Source organism: Sitophilus oryzae, unplaced genomic scaffold (assembly GCF_002938485.1).
Source record: "Sitophilus oryzae breed Bouriz unplaced genomic scaffold, Soryzae_2.0 scaffold_2014_pilon_pilon, whole genome shotgun sequence".
NCBI lineage: Eukaryota > Metazoa > Arthropoda > Insecta > Coleoptera > Curculionidae > Sitophilus > Sitophilus oryzae.
Window position 1 is genome coordinate 372802 of NW_022146741.1, and position 18749 is coordinate 391550.

At 37.4% G+C, this 18749-nt stretch overlaps 1 protein-coding gene across 10 annotated transcripts in view; it reads left to right on the forward strand.

Annotated features, from left to right (window-relative positions):
- LOC115884078 overlaps positions 1–18749 on the forward strand; it is a 97024-nt gene that overhangs the window by 41910 nt on the left and 36365 nt on the right. Inside the window, exon 1 of one of the 10 annotated variants that reach the window (XM_030902542.1) lies at positions 12039–12597. The exons of the other annotated variants lie outside the window; for them this stretch is intronic. Coding sequence (XP_030758402.1) covers positions 12417–12597 — 181 coding nt within the window. The 5' untranslated portion in view covers positions 12039–12416. Of the gene's footprint in view, positions 1–12038; positions 12598–18749 lie in introns of those variants that run through there. 10 annotated transcript variants of the gene reach the window in all.

The window sequence follows — 18749 nt, forward strand, 5'->3', positions numbered from 1 at the left end:
TGAAATAAAGATCGCTATCATTTTATATTTAAATTTATATAGGGAATGTCGTAGATGTTCATTTCGAAGCCAACTAGACCCTGTTTTTTTTTCGATCCTATAATATGTCATTTTACGATCATATACAGACAACTTAACACAGTTCCTAACCAAAATAACCAAAGCAAGTACACATTTAATCATAAATTAATAATAAATGATTACTATTATGTATGGTAAACAATATGCCATTAACATTATTTTCTTGATAAAAAAATAATATAAAAATTTACTTTTTACCACACAACCTTGTTTGTACTCTAAAAGAAAACAAATTAAAATTCACTGTCATACTTCTTACCTACTTGATTAATGTATAATTATCATATCTCTATAAACATTCACTTTTGCCGAGATTGATCAGAGTAACTATTAACTATACCATAAATTTGCCATAAACTTAGGTCAAAATTTGTTAATCACATTAAATAATTATACTATACAGGGTGTCCCAAGATTCCATGGACATAAAACTACAACGTATACGGCAACGTTGTGGCATACATTAAATTCTGTAAAAATGTTACAAGCAGTCTCTATATACCGGGTGCGTCTCGAAAGTGGCTCACCCCTATAACTTTGTTATTTTTTTCAGATAAAAACGAGATTTGGTACGTTAGTATATGACATAAATTAGGATTAATTGACGTATTAAATTGTTTTTTGTCACTTCCTGTTTAACCGGAAATGACTAAAACTTTTGATTTTTAAATGGCACCCTCAGCATATTTTTACTTTATTCGATAGAAAATGATACTGAATAGAATAACATATCATATGTCAACTTTTGACATTTTCAAATATGGTGTATTTAAAATTGTAAAGCGGCCCACATATTATCATACAAACTGCGCAACGCAGGCTGTTGCGCAACGAGTTGCTAATGTATGGTAACGTTTGATGCGTTGCGCAATTGTTTGATAAGTTTCAAGAATGTTTGAATTCTTTTGAGCAACAGGCGTTTGCGCAGCGCGTTGTGTAGTGTATGTGTGTGTTGCGCTTCGTTGTGCAATATTTTAGTTCTTTCATCAAAATTCTTTGTTTTCTTTTTCGTTTTTTGGTATCATTGAAATCATCTAGGTTATATATGATAATAACTGACGCAATGACAATTGAGGACATGATTGTTTCTCAAACAATGCACAACTTTTAATTAAAAGGTTGATCAAAATTTTACTAAGTGCATGGGTGATACAGTTGTGCAACGGAACGTTGCGCATCGCTTCTTTGCGCAACTTGTTTGATAATGTATGGACCGCTGAATCAATTGTGCAACGCAACGTTGTGCATTGCTTCATTGCGCAATTTGTTTGATAATGTATGGGCCGCTTAACATGCGGTTCATAACAACAATTTGGCACGAAAGACCAAGTGTAAAGTGTGTGGTATCAAATTACTCGTAAAAAATTCTTTTTCCAAATATGCTAATGAGCCAGCCTTGTCCCATTTGAAAAAATTGAGACATGATTAAAAATACGATTTGGGTATCTTTTAGCCGCCCAGGACAAGACACGAAAAACATTAGACGATCAAATCTATTAAGGCTCCTTGACTAAAAATTAGTGTTTTTAACGCGGCCATGGCACTCTAAATTGAAATATAATACAATTATACAATTTTTTTTAAACAAAAACGCTAAAATTCGACATATGATATGTCATTCTACTCATTTCCGGTGAAAAAGGAAGTGAACAAAAACAATTAAATACGTCATTCAATCCTAATTTGTGTCAAATACTAACATACCAAATCTCGTTTTTTATCTGAAAAAATAAATAAGTTATGGGATGAGCCACTTTTGAGACACACCCGGTATACTTTAAAAATACAACACATATATTTGGTAAATTTTCTGCAGTAATTAATTTTCTGCAGTATACCACAACAAGCAATTTGGATATTTTTCTTGTTTATAAAGGAATAAGCATTAATATCTTAACTTTATTGACAATATAGGGCAAATGTTTAAACAATTATTATATTGTTACGTTTTTCGTCGGTTCCGTGTGGATAGAAAGTCACAATTTATTTAAACACTATTTATTTAACACTAATTAACAAAACTAATAACGATAAACGACTTATAGAACTATTTACAAACGATTTATAACTAAGAATTTATTTTGAATTTTAGCGCGTCAACTGTATATTTATAACTGCCCCCTGTAGGCCACGGCCGCCGGCTTTTATACCGGCAGGTAAAGAACTCTAGAATTGTCCATAGATCGTTAGGTGCGTAGAGAAGGTTTTCGAATGTTCTCGTATGTACTCGTCCATTCCATTGGGACTCGATTCTTCTCGAACGAATGAATCATTGCGGTGTCTATGCGATGTTAAAGTCATCCGAGGGCGGGCCATATTGTGAGGTTAGGTCGAGTCCACACCGGCCCGCAACACTGCCCCCCCTTCTTAGGTACATGCTCGTCCCGAGATTATACGGTGAATGAAGGTATTTGCAAAGCTGGCCCCTGGTACATTGCGAAGTCTGGTAGAAATAGCAGTCTACAGTTTTCTCTCCCGATCTCAGCTTTGGGTTGTAGCAGCAAACGAGGATCTCGATTCCCGTAAATCTGAACAAGACTTCAATCATGTTCCGGATTGTACGCCAACTCAAACCATCGAGTCCACACGCCAGCTTCGGAATGGCTAATCGTGCAATGTTGTTGTTTAGCAGGGCTTCTCTCAGTTCAATCAGGGTCTTCCATAGATTGAGATAAGTCGGCTTACTCGGGGACCATTCCTTGGTGACCAGGTAGAAGATGTGCCTTGCTTGACCATGTGCATTGTCGGTTAGCCTCAAGACGCTTCCAACCTCTGGATCCTGTCGGCGTAGTTCTCCGACACGCCCAAACTTCTCATTGAACGTCGCAGCGATTCCTCTGGACATCCGCAAATCTCGAGCCACACAATGAGCGAGCGAATAATCAGGAGGCACGGAAAAGAGGTCTCGTTGATCTTCTTTGGTTACACCATAGCGAGCCTTCTCACTGCTGTTGTATCGGGCCATGAAATCGTCAAAGGACATCTCCGAATCAGGGGGATCAAAGCTGCAGGTTCTCACGGTCCCAGCACGATCTTCTATTTCGCCTTGGTAGGGGCTCAAACGGTTGAAATGGACTACCCTCGGTTTTCCTTTTGGCAATTTTCTGATACGGTATACGACGTCATTAATTCTATCCATGACTTCGTATGGCCCTTCCCACGAGGATTGTAGCTTCGGAGATAACCCACGACGTCTCTGCGGGTTATATAGCCACACCAACTTCCCTGGTTGGTATCCTCCATGCTCAGCTTGAATGTCGTAGTGTTCCTTCATTCGGTCACTAGCACTTTGAATATTTAGGCGGACTCTCTGATGAATGTCGTCCATCCTTTGACGTAGTGTGTGGACATAATCTTCTCCGGCGACTTCTTCTCCCGGTCGGCAACCAAATTTCAGATCACAGGGTAGGCGCACTTCCCGTCCCATAACGATGCTGGCTGGAGTTTGCCCTGTAGATTCTTGGACGGATGAACGGTAGGCCAACAGGAACAGGTGAAGAAATTTGTCCCAGTCTCTTTGGTGGTCAGAGACTACTTTGGCCAGATAACGGTTGATAGTTCTGTTCATGCGTTCAACCATCCCATCGGATTGTGGATGTAGAGCAGTCGTCCTGGTCTTGCGGATGTTCAGGACTTCACAGACGCCTTGGAACAGATTGGACTCAAAGTTTCTTCCCTGATCTGAATGAAGCTCCATGGGAACACCAAACCTGCAGATCCATTCTTTAACAAGGGCATCAGCAATCGTGGACGCTTCTTGATTTGGCAACGCGTAGGCCTCGACCCATTTGCTGAAGTAATCCATTACTACCACAATGTATTTGTTGCCATCGTTCGTCTCCGGGAAAGGACCAGCCACGTCGATCGCTATTCGTTCGAAGGGACTACCAACATTGTACTGGCGCATAGGGGCTTTACCACGCTTTTGTGGCCCATTAATGGCTGCGCAAATGTCACATTTCTTACACCAGGCCCTCACATCTTCTTTGCAGTTCACCCAGTAGAACCGTTCACGCAGCTTGCCAAGTGTCTTGGTAACACCAAGATGTCCTCCGCTGGTTCCATTGTGAACTTCCTCCAAGACTTCTGGGACCCTCTTCTTTGGAATGACGATCTGCCTTCTCTCTTCTTGTCCCTCCGGTCTCTCGATCACACGGCGAAGTAGTCCGTTATCTATTACCAAGGAATTCCACGGGCCCAGTACGACTTTACGTTCGGCGAATATCTGCAAACTTCTTCCCACGTTGGTCTTTGGCCTGTGTTTTTCCAGTTAATTACTAAACCTAATTCTGGGTCACTGGTTTGGTCATTTGCAAGATCTTCGGGTTGCCAACTATCATTAACCACAGTTGTTCTTAGGAGTTTCACTTCTTTCTCTTCAGCTCGGGAACAATGCTTACAGTCCTTAGCGCAAGGTCTTCTGGAAAGTGCGTCGGCATTCCGATGGATTGCCCCAGCTCGATGTTCTGTGTCGAAGTCAAATTCTTGTAATCGTTCAATCCATCTAGCTACCTGCCCTTCAGGATTCTTAAATTGCAACAGCCATTTCAAAGCAGCATGGTCTGTTCTTAACAAGAACTTTCTTCCATAGAGATACTTGTAGAAGTGTTCCACTGCTTTAACTACTGCTAGTAATTCTCGTCTGGTTACACAGTAGTTCCTTTCCGGTTTTGACAAGGTCTTACTAAAATAACCAATGACTTTTTCTTGACCATCCTGGATCTGAGACAGAACAGCGCCTAACGCAACATTGCTAGCGTCGGTATCCAATATAAAGTTTCCGTTGCCAAGAGGGTAGCTAAGTATGGGCGCACTAGTCAGGGCCTTCTTCAATTTTCGGAATGCCTCGTCAGAATCTGAGTCCCAAGAGAAACGCCTCTCGCCTTCGGTAAGTCTGGTCAATGGTTTTGCGATGGTGGCGAAACCCTGTACATAGCGTCGATAGTATGTGCATAGTCCCAAAAAGCTTCGTAGTTCATGTTTATCTTTAGGTATCGGCCACTCTTCCACTGTCTTGGTCTTCTGTGGATCTACCGCAACTCCTTGGGAGGAGACTATATGGCCCAAGTAGTGTACCTTTTCTTGACACAGATGACATTTCTTGGGGCTAAGTTTCAAACCAGAACTCCCTAGTCGCTTGAAAACTTCTTCCAAATTCTTCAGATGATGGTCAAAGGATTTCCCAACCACTATGATGTCATCCAGGTACACTAAACAGGTAGTCCAGGATAGTCCCTTTAACACAGACTCCATTAGTCTCTCAAAGGTAGCTGGCGCGTTGCACAATCCAAAAGGCATGACGGTAAATTGCCACAGTCCGGAGCCCACCGAGAACGCTGTCTTCTCTCTGTCTTTCGGCGCCATGTCGACTTGCCAATATCCACTCTTCAGATCTAACGTAGAGAATATCGTTGACCCCGCCAGTGTGTCTAGAGTATCGTCTTCCTCGGCAGGGGATAGCTATCCTTCTTGGTAACATTATTGAGCTGCCGATAATCAACACAGAACCTGGTGGTACCGTCTTTCTTCTTTACTAGTACTACCGGCGATGTCCACGGGCTGTTAGATGGTTCGATGACACCCTCTTCTTTCATTTCTCGAAGGATTTTGTCAGCTTCTTCACGTTTGGCGAGCGGAAGTCTTCTCGGATTTTGTTTGATTGGTCGTGCATCTCCGGTGTCAATTTTATGTTGTACTAAATTGGTACGACCTCTATCTCCTGCTTCTCCTTTATCAAACACGTCTTGATACTTGATTATTAGGTTTCTCAATTTTCTACTATTTTCGGGAGATAATCCTTTAACGTTTACTAACTCCTTCACCATTTTGTCCGGAATTTTTGAAGTCGAAACTTGGAGGCTTCCACGCTTCGAATGACTGAGGAGCCGAACAACAGTACCCTAAAAGGGTTCCCTTCTTCAAGGATACAGAATAATAATTTGTGTTCATTACTCTCGCCGGTACAGTTTTCTTCGCTCGTAGCAGGGCTTTTCCAACAGCGATCCCCCGTCCTATTTCGCTGTCATGGTTCCTTGGCTCCAACAGAATAATACTCCCATTATTCATTTTATCTTCCAGGCAACCATCCAAAAATATCTCACAGCGCTCAGGGATCGAAACATCTTCTGCTACCACCACGCGAAGCGTCTCCTCACATTTTCGATGTAGAACCACTTCTTCTTCATTTATTTTCAAAATTCCCTGTTTGAAGTTTAGTTCAAAACCTCTAGTGGCCATGATGTCCATTCCGAGAATAAGTTCATCTTCGATATCTGCTACTACCACTGGATGTTCAAAACTGGTGCTCCCAATAACAAAATTAAGGTTTACTTCTCCATGGACAGCAGCAGAGCCCCCCGTAGCAGTACGTAGTCGCCATTGTGTTGTTTTAACCTTCTTCGATGTTTTAAGAATGTCCGGTCTGATAATAGTTTTCGTCGCTCCTGTATCCAACAGCATAGTCCGGAACTCTCCATCAACAAAACCATCCACAAACATGCTGTTGAATTTGTGTTGTAGCGAGGCGACTCGAGCAGTTTTCGTTGGGGCATGTTGGGTACAGGTCGACGTGTGCCCCTTCATTTCGACCCTTAGTAGTTTTCCGACCTCGACGAAGCCGGTTCTTCGTTCTTCTCCTTACAACGGCTTCGCACGTGTCCTACCTGTCCGCAGTTCCAGCAATGAATCAGTCCCTTCTTGCCCATGTACTGGTCCATTACTTTCCGAACAATCCCTTCCACGGATTCGTCGGAACATTCGTCGATGGCCCGTACTCTTCCTAAAGACCGAGAACTTTGTTTCGCGGCCTCGAATTCTAGGGCACGTGCTAAAGCATCCACCAAGTGCGTTGGGTGGGCTAGGAGAAGTGCTTGTCTTGTCTCGTTATCACGTAAGCCGTCGGAGAATGCCTGTACTGCCAACCGCTCCATAACATTCTCTGGCGTAGCAGGGTACGCAAGGCGAACGAGGCGGGCTACGTCGGCTTCAAACTCCTGCAGAGACTCATTTGACTTTTGAATGCGATTTTTTAGCTGGGAATGATAGACATGTTCCAAATGAGCTTGGCCGTACCTCATTTCTAAATGTCGTACCAATTGCTGATAATCTCCCTGTTCCGATGATGACAATGTCTGCAGAATGTCAGTCGCATCTCCTCGCAGTGCGACAGTCAAAGCGGTAGCCTTTTCAGCGATTGTCCATCCGTTCGCTCTCGCAGCGGCCTCAAACTGGCAAAAATAATTAGCCCAAGCGGTTTTTCCGTCAAACTGTGGAGGCTTAATAACTGACTTTGAGATATACTTATTTTCGACTAGTTTCGGCCCCTCCGATGTTTCTTGACATTTTGGTGAATTTGATTTCGCTATTTCTTCTCTTAAAATTTCGATTTTTCTATTTACATCTTCCTCAATCTCTGTTATTTTGTCTTGTGTATCTGTTATCTTCTCTTCTAATTCCCTGGAATTTTCTGTTATCTTTTCTTCTAAATTAAGTATTTTATTATTAAAGCTGGCCTGTATGTCTTTAGAATTTTCTGCGATCTTATCTTCTAAAATATTAATTAAATCCTGGGAATTTTTCATCATTTTATCTTCTAAATTATTCAAATTGCCGTTTAAATTGTCTTGCAATTCCCGGAATTTTCTGTAATTTTGTCATTCAAATTGTCTTCTAATTTTTGTAGGCACGAGTCAAGGTCACCTTCCAACTCAAAGCAAAATGTGTCAGGATCCTCACCTTCCTCAATCAAAACATCTCTCAGTCTGGCTTGCAAAATGCTTTTCTTTCCATCTGTCTCGCATTCCCTCTCTTCCAGTATGCTTTTTAATTCCGACACTTTCAGGTCTTTCAATTTTTTTGGAGCCATCGTTAGTCTTTTTATTTTTCTAGTCTATCACACACCCCACACCTGACACCAATTGTTACGTTTTTCGTCGGTTCCGTGTGGATAGAAAGTCACAATTTATTTAAACACTATTTATTTAACACTAATTAACAAAACTAATAACGATAAACGACTTATAGAACTATTTACAAACGATTTATAACTAAGAATTTATTTTGAATTTTAGCGCGTCAACTGTATATTTATAACTGCCCCCTGTAGGCCACGGCCGCCGGCTTTTATACCGGCAGGTAAAGAACTCTAGAATTGTCCATAGATCGTTAGGTGCGTAGAGAAGGTTTTCGAATGTTCTCGTATGTACTCGTCCATTCCATTGGGACTCGATTCTTCTCGAACGAATGAATCATTGCGGTGTCTATGCGATGTTAAGGTCATCCGAGGGCGGGCCATATTGTGAGGTTAGGTCGAGTCCACACCGGCCCGCAACAATATATTACAATTTACAATTTTATATATTCGGTTTAACTACTGCAATTTAAAGTTTATTCTATTCCAACTGGTGGATAAGTTTTGGTCTGAAGTTAAAATTGATATTAAATTACACTCTGATGCGTTTTTTCAGGTTGCGCTGTTAGTTCTGAATTTTGAAAATTGCACTTTGTTTATGTACATATCCACAAGTTATTCCATTTGTGCAACTCATTCATTGTAGTTTGATTTATTCATTTTTTTTTATTTAAACAGACATCAGAAAGAATTTGGTATATCAAAAGAATCTCTTTATTTTTTATTTTTTAATTGTTTAGCTAATCAAAGAGGATCTATAAGTTAAAACCAGCTTCTAACCTTATTTTTGTAACTCATCATTTTTTCACTTCATATCATGAGCTCTAAAATATTTCTACCAGTTCAATTATTATATTATTTTAATCTTCGGTGTTCATCGATAGTAAAATTCCTTTCTTATGAATAAAAGTAAGATTAGAGAAGAATAATTTATTCCGTATTTTGTGAAGTAAATTAAAAAAACAATAATTAATACACTTACATCAATATCAGTCTCTCCTAAACCTATCATTAGTTAAACGAAAAATATAAAATTGGATTAAAAGAAAAAAAAAATGCAAATTAATACACACTTTAAACTAAAGGTTAACATTTATATTAATCTTAAAGGGCGGGCTACAAGTACAAGCTTTACCACGAACTTACCTGCACAAACCTGTTTGTATCAGGAACTGTGTGTACTGTATGTAGACACTGTAGACGGTGAAACGGTAGCACGCACAAACCAAATAGCGCGGCTTGGGTAAACGTCGCGCTGCTAAAGATTTTAGTTTGTGCAAGCCAGTTTCTGCAGTCATTGCATACGGTATCAGCGAGTTCAAGCTAGAATTTTGTGACTCTTTATGATCTTCCTGTATCTTAGAGTAGCAGACAATCTTTCATGGGGAGAGATAGATTCACGCATTACAGATTACAGTGTCCTGCCGCTCAATTTTAGGCGTAACGAAATGTAGTAACTGGCTATATGCGTCTTCGTTATGGATCAGTTCTTAACTCTTATATCAAATTTAGATGCGAATATTTATATCTATTTAAAAGTCAGTTTTTACCCCATTTCAATCTATACCGTTTATTTTTCTGTTTTTTTTTTCTTTAACAATAAACAAAAATTCCTCATTTGACATTTCCACGAACGGAACCACAAATCCTCAATAAAAATAATGATGAATGTACGATCTTACTTGCATCGTGTGGACACCACACAGAGTTCCTTCTATTTTGCGCAAAGTATATCGTGCAGGCAAGTCGCTACCGTATAGCCGCCGCGCCGCTTGAGGTTTACCGGACGGTATAAAATTTGGTTTAAGGATCAGTTTTATAGGTTCGGGTTAATCTTCAGGAAGTAGTTAATCTTGAGATTTTGTACAAGAGTCGGTTTTATGAGTTGCGGTTATTTGCTATCTTAGGTTTAAACTCCAACTCGTGGATAAGATCAGGTAAAAATGTAATTTGAAGATTCAGGTGTATGCACAATTTTTGGCTCTTGAATGATTACCGGTTTGATTTATTGATCTAGAGGAAATATTTGAAGTGTTCGATGAATTATCTTAACTTTTCACAGGATTTACACTCTAACAGAAGAAACATAAAAACAATACCATATACGCCACTGATAATATAATTAAACTAGAGAAAAAAGAGCATCAGAAGAAAAGAAAGATATATTATATATATTTAACTGGCGTGTAATTATTATCATTCTCAGCTTATTCAACCAATTCCTATTATGGTGTAGCCTCCCTCATATATTTAGATACTCTCTTTGTAGTTGGGCCCGTCGTTGTCTATTGTTGGCTATTCGGTCTCAAGTTATCCCTGCTAATTTCCTAACATCATGGTCCCATCTCAGGTTCGGTTTTCCTCTAGGTCTCCTAATTGCTAGGAACCATGGTGCTAGGAACCATGGTGCTGGAACCATGGTGTAATTTTTGTGGTCCATCTGTTGTTTGTCGTTCCACAGGAATTTGATTCTGTGGATAACATCTATTACCTGGGTCTTTTGTCGTATCCACTCTATTCTTTTACGGTCTCTCTTGGTTATTCCCAGCATATTTCGTTCCATTGAGCATTGTTCAACGTGCAGTTTCCTTATAATATCCGTTTTAAGCGTCGAGGTTTCGCATGCATAGATCATGACTGTACGTATGATGTATTTACTATGTATGATGTATTTACTAGTTCGTTGTACATTACTTTAGTTTTTGCTAAATTCCTTTTGAGATCCACTTTATCCCTGGCTGTATTTGGTTCATTAATTTGTACTTGTAGTTCTTCAGGACTATTGGCAATTAGGACCATGTCATCAGCGGAACTTAGATGGTTAAGATATTCTCCATCTATTTTTAATCCTTTGTTGGTCCAGGCCAGTTGACGGAAGATTTCTTCTAGTGTTGCTGTAAACCGTTTTGGGGATATTGCCCTGCTGCACTCCTTTGCCATTTGGGAACTCTAGGGTTGTTTTATATACCATTATTCTTGCTTTGGCTCCTTTGCATATATTGGCGAGAGTTTCTATATGAGGTGTGTCAATACCTTGTTTTGGCTTCTAGTATTGCGTTAGGATATATCAAGTCAAAAGCCTTCTCAAAGTCTATAAAGGCTATGGTAGAGTGTATGATTGTGATCATGTAGCTTCTAAATGATGCTGATACCGCTTCTAAAGCCTGCTTCTTCTCGTGGTTGTGTAGCGTCTAGCGTGTTTTGTATTATGCTGTTTATTATTTTTGTAAATACCTTGTATGTTACGGGTTTTAGACTATTGGTCTATAGTTTCTGATGTCTTCTTTGCTACCTTTTTTTATGAATTAGAATTATGTTGGCGCTATTTCTGTCTTGCAGTATATGTTTTCTCCTTAAAAACCTGGTGTATATATTTGCTAGAGTTTTCCAAGTATTTCAGCTGTTATTCCGTCATTTCCTGCTACTTTTCAAACTTTTCATATCTTGAAGAGGCTTTTCTACTTCTCCCACGAGAAGTTCTGGGACGTCGTCTTGTGGTAGAAGCAGTCTTTCTTTTTGTTTTCTGGTTCTTTATATAGAGAATGAAGATATGTAGAATTTTATTACCAGGCTTATTATTTCGTGTTTGTCTGTTATTCTGATGTTGTTGTGTGTTAAGGCGATTAGCTGCTTCTTTCCGATCATGAGGGATTTCTTAGTTTTTTTTTGTAGCTTTTTCTTTGTTCGGTTGTACTTTGTACGAGTTTTTCGTTGTAGATTTTGATATCTTCTGCAATACTCTTTCTTATTGGCATGTAAAAAATTAACTAAAAAGAACGCTAGTTTAATCTAAAATTAATGGATTTTCTTAAGTTTTACCGGAAGGTATAAATACCGGGCCTTAAGTACGTTTAATTGTTTATGACCTGGCAGCCTTGAGTATATCATATTACTGAAAACACATCGTAAATTGCATGCATTATATGCATATACAAGTGATAAATATCTATTTTTAATAATAATTTATATCACTATTGCTAAAGTCTACTGACTATAAACTTTGCTATTGCTCTGTTCATTTAATAGTTATAATAATAATTTCAAAGTACGTGTAACAAACATCGTTGAAACTGTTTTCTAGCATTTTGAATATTGTCTTTCTAGACTCAACTCATACCACTTCTTTTTTTAAATATACCTATAATTAGTAAAAATTTAGGTGCAGCATCTAGTATAAATATTTTCCCGTGCACTATCAGTGAAAGTTAATAACCCTTAAAGAAAATAATGATTATAAGGTTATCAGGTTTAAAACAAGAACATTGAGAACGGCAGTACGGTGCTTATATTACGTACGTACCGGTGTTTTTAACTTCTACAACTGGCATTATTTCCTATACCTTTAAATTGTGTCTAATGGATGCTAGACGATCTTTAATAGTGTGTGGGTTCAAACTATTACTTTTATTTGATAATTTAGTTCGCGATGTCCGCCACGGCTGAGGCGTATATTTTGTTTCTATTTTTTATAATCGTCATGTTTTTGCTGTACGGGTTCTTCCAAAAGAAACTGAAATTACAAGAAGACATGTTCAACAACCACAATTTCAGCGGTTTCAGTGTACTGGTGCAGAATCGGTTAAGAAGAAGTTATGGTTGTCATTATGGTGAGTGATTCAATCATATTAAGGATTAATCGAAACACTTTAAATTTCGTAATATGAATTACTATATTATTACTAAATTAGAGAGATTTTAACTACTGTTTTATAACTCCATAGCCATAAAAGTAATTTTATAAGATCACTTTTATTGGATTTTAAGACAGCTGAATGTAGCATTATGGTATGTTGAGATGTGCATTTACATGGATAATGTTTTTTCCACAAACGTATAAAACATAGAATAGGTACCTATCCAAGATTAGTAGATTTGTTTTGAATTAATATGCAGGGTGATTCATGAGTACGTTAGACATTTATGGTGAACCAGTGATAGGATGTTTTTTATTCCTCAGAAATTAAAAAAAATGATTTTTGCATAGAGGCACCAGCCCCATCTGTGTAAAATCGTACATAAATAATAATCATATTATACAAGATTTCGGTTATTAAACCCTTTTTTATAAATAAGTGGCAACCTAGCATTTTTCTGTTTATGTCTGGGTCATATACAGGGTGAGTTTCCTAGGATGTTCTGTATGGGTATCTCGGAAACTACTGGAGATAGAAAGTCGGTTCAATGGGGAAAGAATTGCAGTTTTGTGGGGTCATAAATATGCGCCTTTCAGATTTTTGAAAAAGTTCATGGATTAATAGATATTTCGAAATAAATAAATTTTAGCTATTTTAAAAATTGTCCCTAATTCCATTATAATTTATTTTAGACAAACAGTTTTCAGATAAAAGTTGTAGATAATCACATCCCTAATGAGTTTGTGTTCTCCGAAGCCCCTGTCATTTTTGACATGTGACACAAACATATGTTTTCTTTTAAATGGAAACCATAGTTGGCCATGACTTCATAAAAAGCGCCATATTTTAAGTTTTTCAGCGATATAAGCTATAATATGTTTTTTTTTCGAAAAATTACTGTTACCTATAACAAATCCTTATCATTTTTATACAATTTCACATAGTTAGCCATGAAAACATGTTCAATCGTCGTTGCTATCAAAAATGTGAAACTGTCACATCCAAACTTTGTAAACAAAAATTGTAAATATGAGTTTTTCAAATGAAGAAAAGCCTGTAAAAGTAAATAGACGCGTTATTGGTTCAACTTTTCTTGGCCATACGTTTTCGAGGATACGTTGACAAGTTACTTACGTTTTATAGAGAACGGTTTTGAATACATGTTCACTTAGTTCTTTACAATTTACATTATACAAACTAAAACTTAAAGAAATAATATCACTACATACACTTTAAGTTATTTTAGAAAATGTTCAAAAAATCCTCCATTGCTTTGGGTACATAAATGTATATTTTTAAAACTGAATTACTAGCTAGTCTCACAGAACGATCGGTCAACTTAATTAAACTTTTCCCGTACCGCCGCTTCGAATGCTTCTCTTAATTCATAAGTTCTTTTATAAACCTTTTTGTTAACCATACCGCATAAAAAAATCTAAAATGGCCAATGCAATTGGTCCACCTCATCCTATCCCAGAGTTTGTATAATTATGATATAAATAATTTTTAACATTTCTTTCATTATGGGGGTATATCTAAATTTGACTTTTCCTAACATGTCTTCAAGTTACGTTCACCGGCCAACGTATTCTCGAAAATGTATGGCCAAGAAAAATTGAATCAATAATCCTACACGCTTTTCTTCATTTGAAAAATTCATATTTACAATTTTTATTCATTTTAATTTACAAAGTTTGGTTGTGACAGTTTCACATTCTAAGAGCAACGACGATTGAACTTGTTTCCATGGCTAGTAATTTTACAAAAAAAAACATATTATTGCTTAGATCGCTGAAAAGCTTTAAAAATGGCGCTTTTTATGAAGTCATGGCCAACTATGGCTTCCATTTAAAAAAACATATGTTTGTGTCATATGTCAAAAATGACAAGCTTTAGAAAAAAATGGAGGACACAAACTCATTAGGGATGTGATTATCTACAACTTTTATCTGAAAACATTTTGTTTAAAATAGATTATAATAGAATTAGGGACAATTTTTAAAATAGGCAATTTTTTTTTCGAAATATCTAGTAAGCCATGAACTTTTTCAAAAATCTGAAAGGCGCATATTTATGACCCCACAAAAGTGCATTCCTTTCCCCATTTAATCGCCTCTCTATCTCCAGTAGATTCCGAGATACTCATAGAGAACATCGTTGAAAACACCCTCCATCTTGGATTCGGCCGTTTTGTACAGTTATGTTTGTCTATTTATATTATTTATCTGAACATACAATTATTGTTTTCAATAAAATGCACCATGCAGGTTAAGTCCAAAATATCAACATATTTTGATGGAAATTTTCAAATTCATTTACTACGAAATAATTTGTCAATGTAAATATGTGCATACGATACACTGATATTGAAGTCCTTATCAATTGAAGCAATATATCAATTATTAGAATGATTTTCCTTGTGATATTTATATTATTTTCCAGTCTTAACTAGTGGTTATGTTATGTTAACATTATTTCAGAATATTTAGAAAAGAACCATTATAAAATTCGGGTGACCGCGTAATTTTCATTTATTTTAGACATTTTATTTCGAAATGCGATTATTTTGCCACTATTGCTTGAATAAAATAAAGTTCTTCTTGCTCTGTTCAACATTTATTAAAAATGATAAATGAAAATAAATTTTTATTCAATTTATTGAAAATGCATTATTTGAAAGCAAAGAAATTTTGGAGATTTCAGTGTAGAGTATTCCTTCTTCTGGTAGTGATAACAGCTTGCAAACAACGAGGCATTCTGAGAAATATTGGCCATTCTTGCAACAGTATGTCGTAAAGCTCTCTAGAATTTCTAAATGTCAGTACATTACTGCTAATTTATTCTAAACCTTTTTGATGGGATTGACTTTTAGACTTCAAGCTGACCAAGCAAACTGCGTGATTTGAATCTCGTCAAGGTAAGTGGAAGTTGTAGGAGCAGTGTGGAGCCCTGCATTATCATGCAGACATGTGGTATCTTCTGCAAGAGTAACCATAAATCGCAGTCCCCTATTCTGGATAAAGACTAACTCGATCCAGCTTCAAAACGTATGCCACTCCATGCCATAATTGAGCAATACACGGTGAAGAAAATCTTAAATCGTTACAATTCACTCTTACACGTCTCGTAATTAACTCACCTGATTGAATGCCACTCCTCTCTTGTCTAAACCAAGTTTTCTCGTACAAAATTTAAACTTGCAATTTGGTGTTCGGGGAAAATAGTCATCAGTAGGATTAGTTCGAGAAGATAATCCAGCAGCACGAAAAATGTTGAATCAAACAATTGCTAATAGACAGAAAAGGCCAAGCAAGAGAAAATAAACTGTAAATGTTTTTTAGGAATTTGGGCGAGGGAAGTAAATAAAAACGTTTTTTTTTATTTTCTATATAATACATACATACTGCCATTACACGCTGACGAATATTTCACACGCACCAGAAGATGGTCACGCAAGGCGTTTTCTTTTATGAGATTTTCTATGACTGAAAAGCCCGATACGTAATGTTATCTATCTACCTCACTCCGGACGTTCAAAAATCTCATTGCTTCTCTACTTTTTGGTTCCCGCTGTTAACTGAGTTCACAATTATTCTCCATTGCGTTGTGTTGTGAACTGCTTCTTCCCACTCATTCTGCATGTTCCTTTAATTCCCTTTAAGTTTTCGTGGAATATATCCTTGTACCTTTTGAGTTGTCCATCCGGCCTTTTCTTACCGTCTACAAGCTCACCGTATAGCATATATTTTTGTATGCGGTTTTCTTGCATTCTGCATACGCAACCAGCCCATCTTAAGCAGGATTGTGTAATCATGACTTCAATACTCTCGCAGTTAGCTCTCTCAAGGACCGATACCTTTAAGACATGATGGAACCATTTGATTTTTAAGTTCATTTTCGGCGGTATGGCACCCAGGTTTCGCTTCCATATAATATGGTGGACATTATTATTGCTCGGTACAATGCAAGTTTCGTTTTTGTGCTCAAGTCAGGATTGTAGAAAACCCTGTCTTTTAATTGTCAGAATGCCCTTGAGGCGCTGCTAATCCTGTGCTAAATTTCAGTCGATATTGGCCTTTTCCGAAATCAAACTGCCGAGGTAATTGAATTCCACTCCCAACTAGCATTTATAGTGGCAGATACGTAACTGCCACTATCAAAGCCACTACAAAGTGGGCGGTTACCATCGGCGGCTACGTCGTATATTCGTAGCGGCTAAGTAACTGCGACCAAAATGGGGAAAGATTTTGAGTAGCCGGGTAGTGTCTTGGGTAGTTTTTGCCACTAAAAAGAGTTACTATGATGTGTTACTATAAAGTAGCCTACTGGTGAATGCGACTTATCCGTTACGAAACTGCCTAGTCGCGGGTTCGTGGCAGCCAAGTGTTAGCCACCGACATGTGGAACTTTCGTTAAACTGTTGAACTTTATTCGCAGCGACCTCTTCATGCAATTTCACATTTCATAAAAATAAATGTCATGATGGAAAATAATTATGGAAGCCATTATTATTTTTTCGTTATTTAATTTGTTATTTACCGTGCGATTTTAACGCCTTTTTTAGGTAAATTCTAGAACGCAATCAACTTTACTGAATAAAATAGTGGGTTTATATAACAAAATTTTCGAGCGCCTCTCAAAATATTTCAAATTATTATATTATTTGCAATAAAAACTCATGTTTGTAATTAAAAAATAATAATAATTTGCTTGAAACCGGGGTCAAATTTTAAAATATTAGTCCACCGTCAGAAATAACAAAATAACTAAAGAAAAAAGCTTTAATCTAGGTATATTTAGCTTAAAAACGCATAATGTTTGAGCCATTTGGCTGTTCGTCTAAAAATTCATGAAAAAAATATGGCCGTTTAATCCGAAAAATACTGTATAGTCCCATATGCTTCCACAAAGTACCGGGAACAATAACATATTAGGCCAACCCTACCCGTTTGAACCTTTAAAATCTTCGGATTGATAAAGTGACAATTGTAGCTATCCAAAGGCGACTTTATAGAAACAATAACTTTTTTGGAACTACATGGTCAACGATTCTTTGGAACCATAAAGTGATTTTTCCAAGAATGTTCCCTGCGCCACCAAATTACCACTTAATTGGAGCGTTGCTACACTGATCGTGGTGGTGGCGACTATACATTCCATTGGTGCCACTATAACGTTCCGCCTTGTCCTTTGAAGTTATTTTTTATTTATTGTGCATTTTCTATTATAAGTGTTTCTATATTATTCAGAGCTACAAGAGGTATAGAGTATTTTAACGCCCACTCTTTTAGCTCTTGTTTCATATTGTTATTGGTTCTCAAATTAGTTCTCCTCTGAGATTCAGTTTCAGATGAACTAACACTACACTCATCTACAGAAACAGCTTCAAAAATGTCTCAGTCACTAACTGATTTATGATGTTCATCAGTAGGACTATAGAAAGATGTAGTTTTTGTTTCTGATGTTGATGCATCGGCTCGCAGTGATTCATTTTGTTTAATTCTTCGATAGAAAGTACTAGATATTCTAAATTTCTTTTTATTCACCTTAGGGATTTTACAAAATTTTAATACAGCTTAAAAGCAAGTAAAAGAAAACATTAAAACAGAGCAGCACACTATGCAATCTGACGCAATTATATTTATTAGGGTATATTAAGTTACGGTCACTATAAAGTAGCCGTTTTTGACCCCCGTGACTTTTTAGTGGCAATGGATGTGCGACGGCTACTTTATAGTGACCTAGGAAGGTAGCAGTAACCATTTTGCTACTTTCAATGCTACTATAAATTAGAAGTAACTAGGTGTTGTGGCCGCGACTACCCCGTAACTTAAATTGTTACTATAAAGTAACAAAAACTTAATGGAGGCATTATGGTAGCACTTGTTGGTAACCCCTACTTTGAAAAGTTACTATAAAGTTTTTGGTCTTTTATGGTGTCATATTCGAAGATTCGGGTAGTTCCAACCACTTCTTTAAATTACATGTTTGCGATTGCAATCGGGGTGTTTATTTTCCACTTTTATGGTAGGTAGGGACTAACCGGTCACTCTCGAAATATACTTCAAAGTGACTATTCCTTATAGAGTAACATTTTAAGTGGCAGATTGGGTCTAGGAACTATA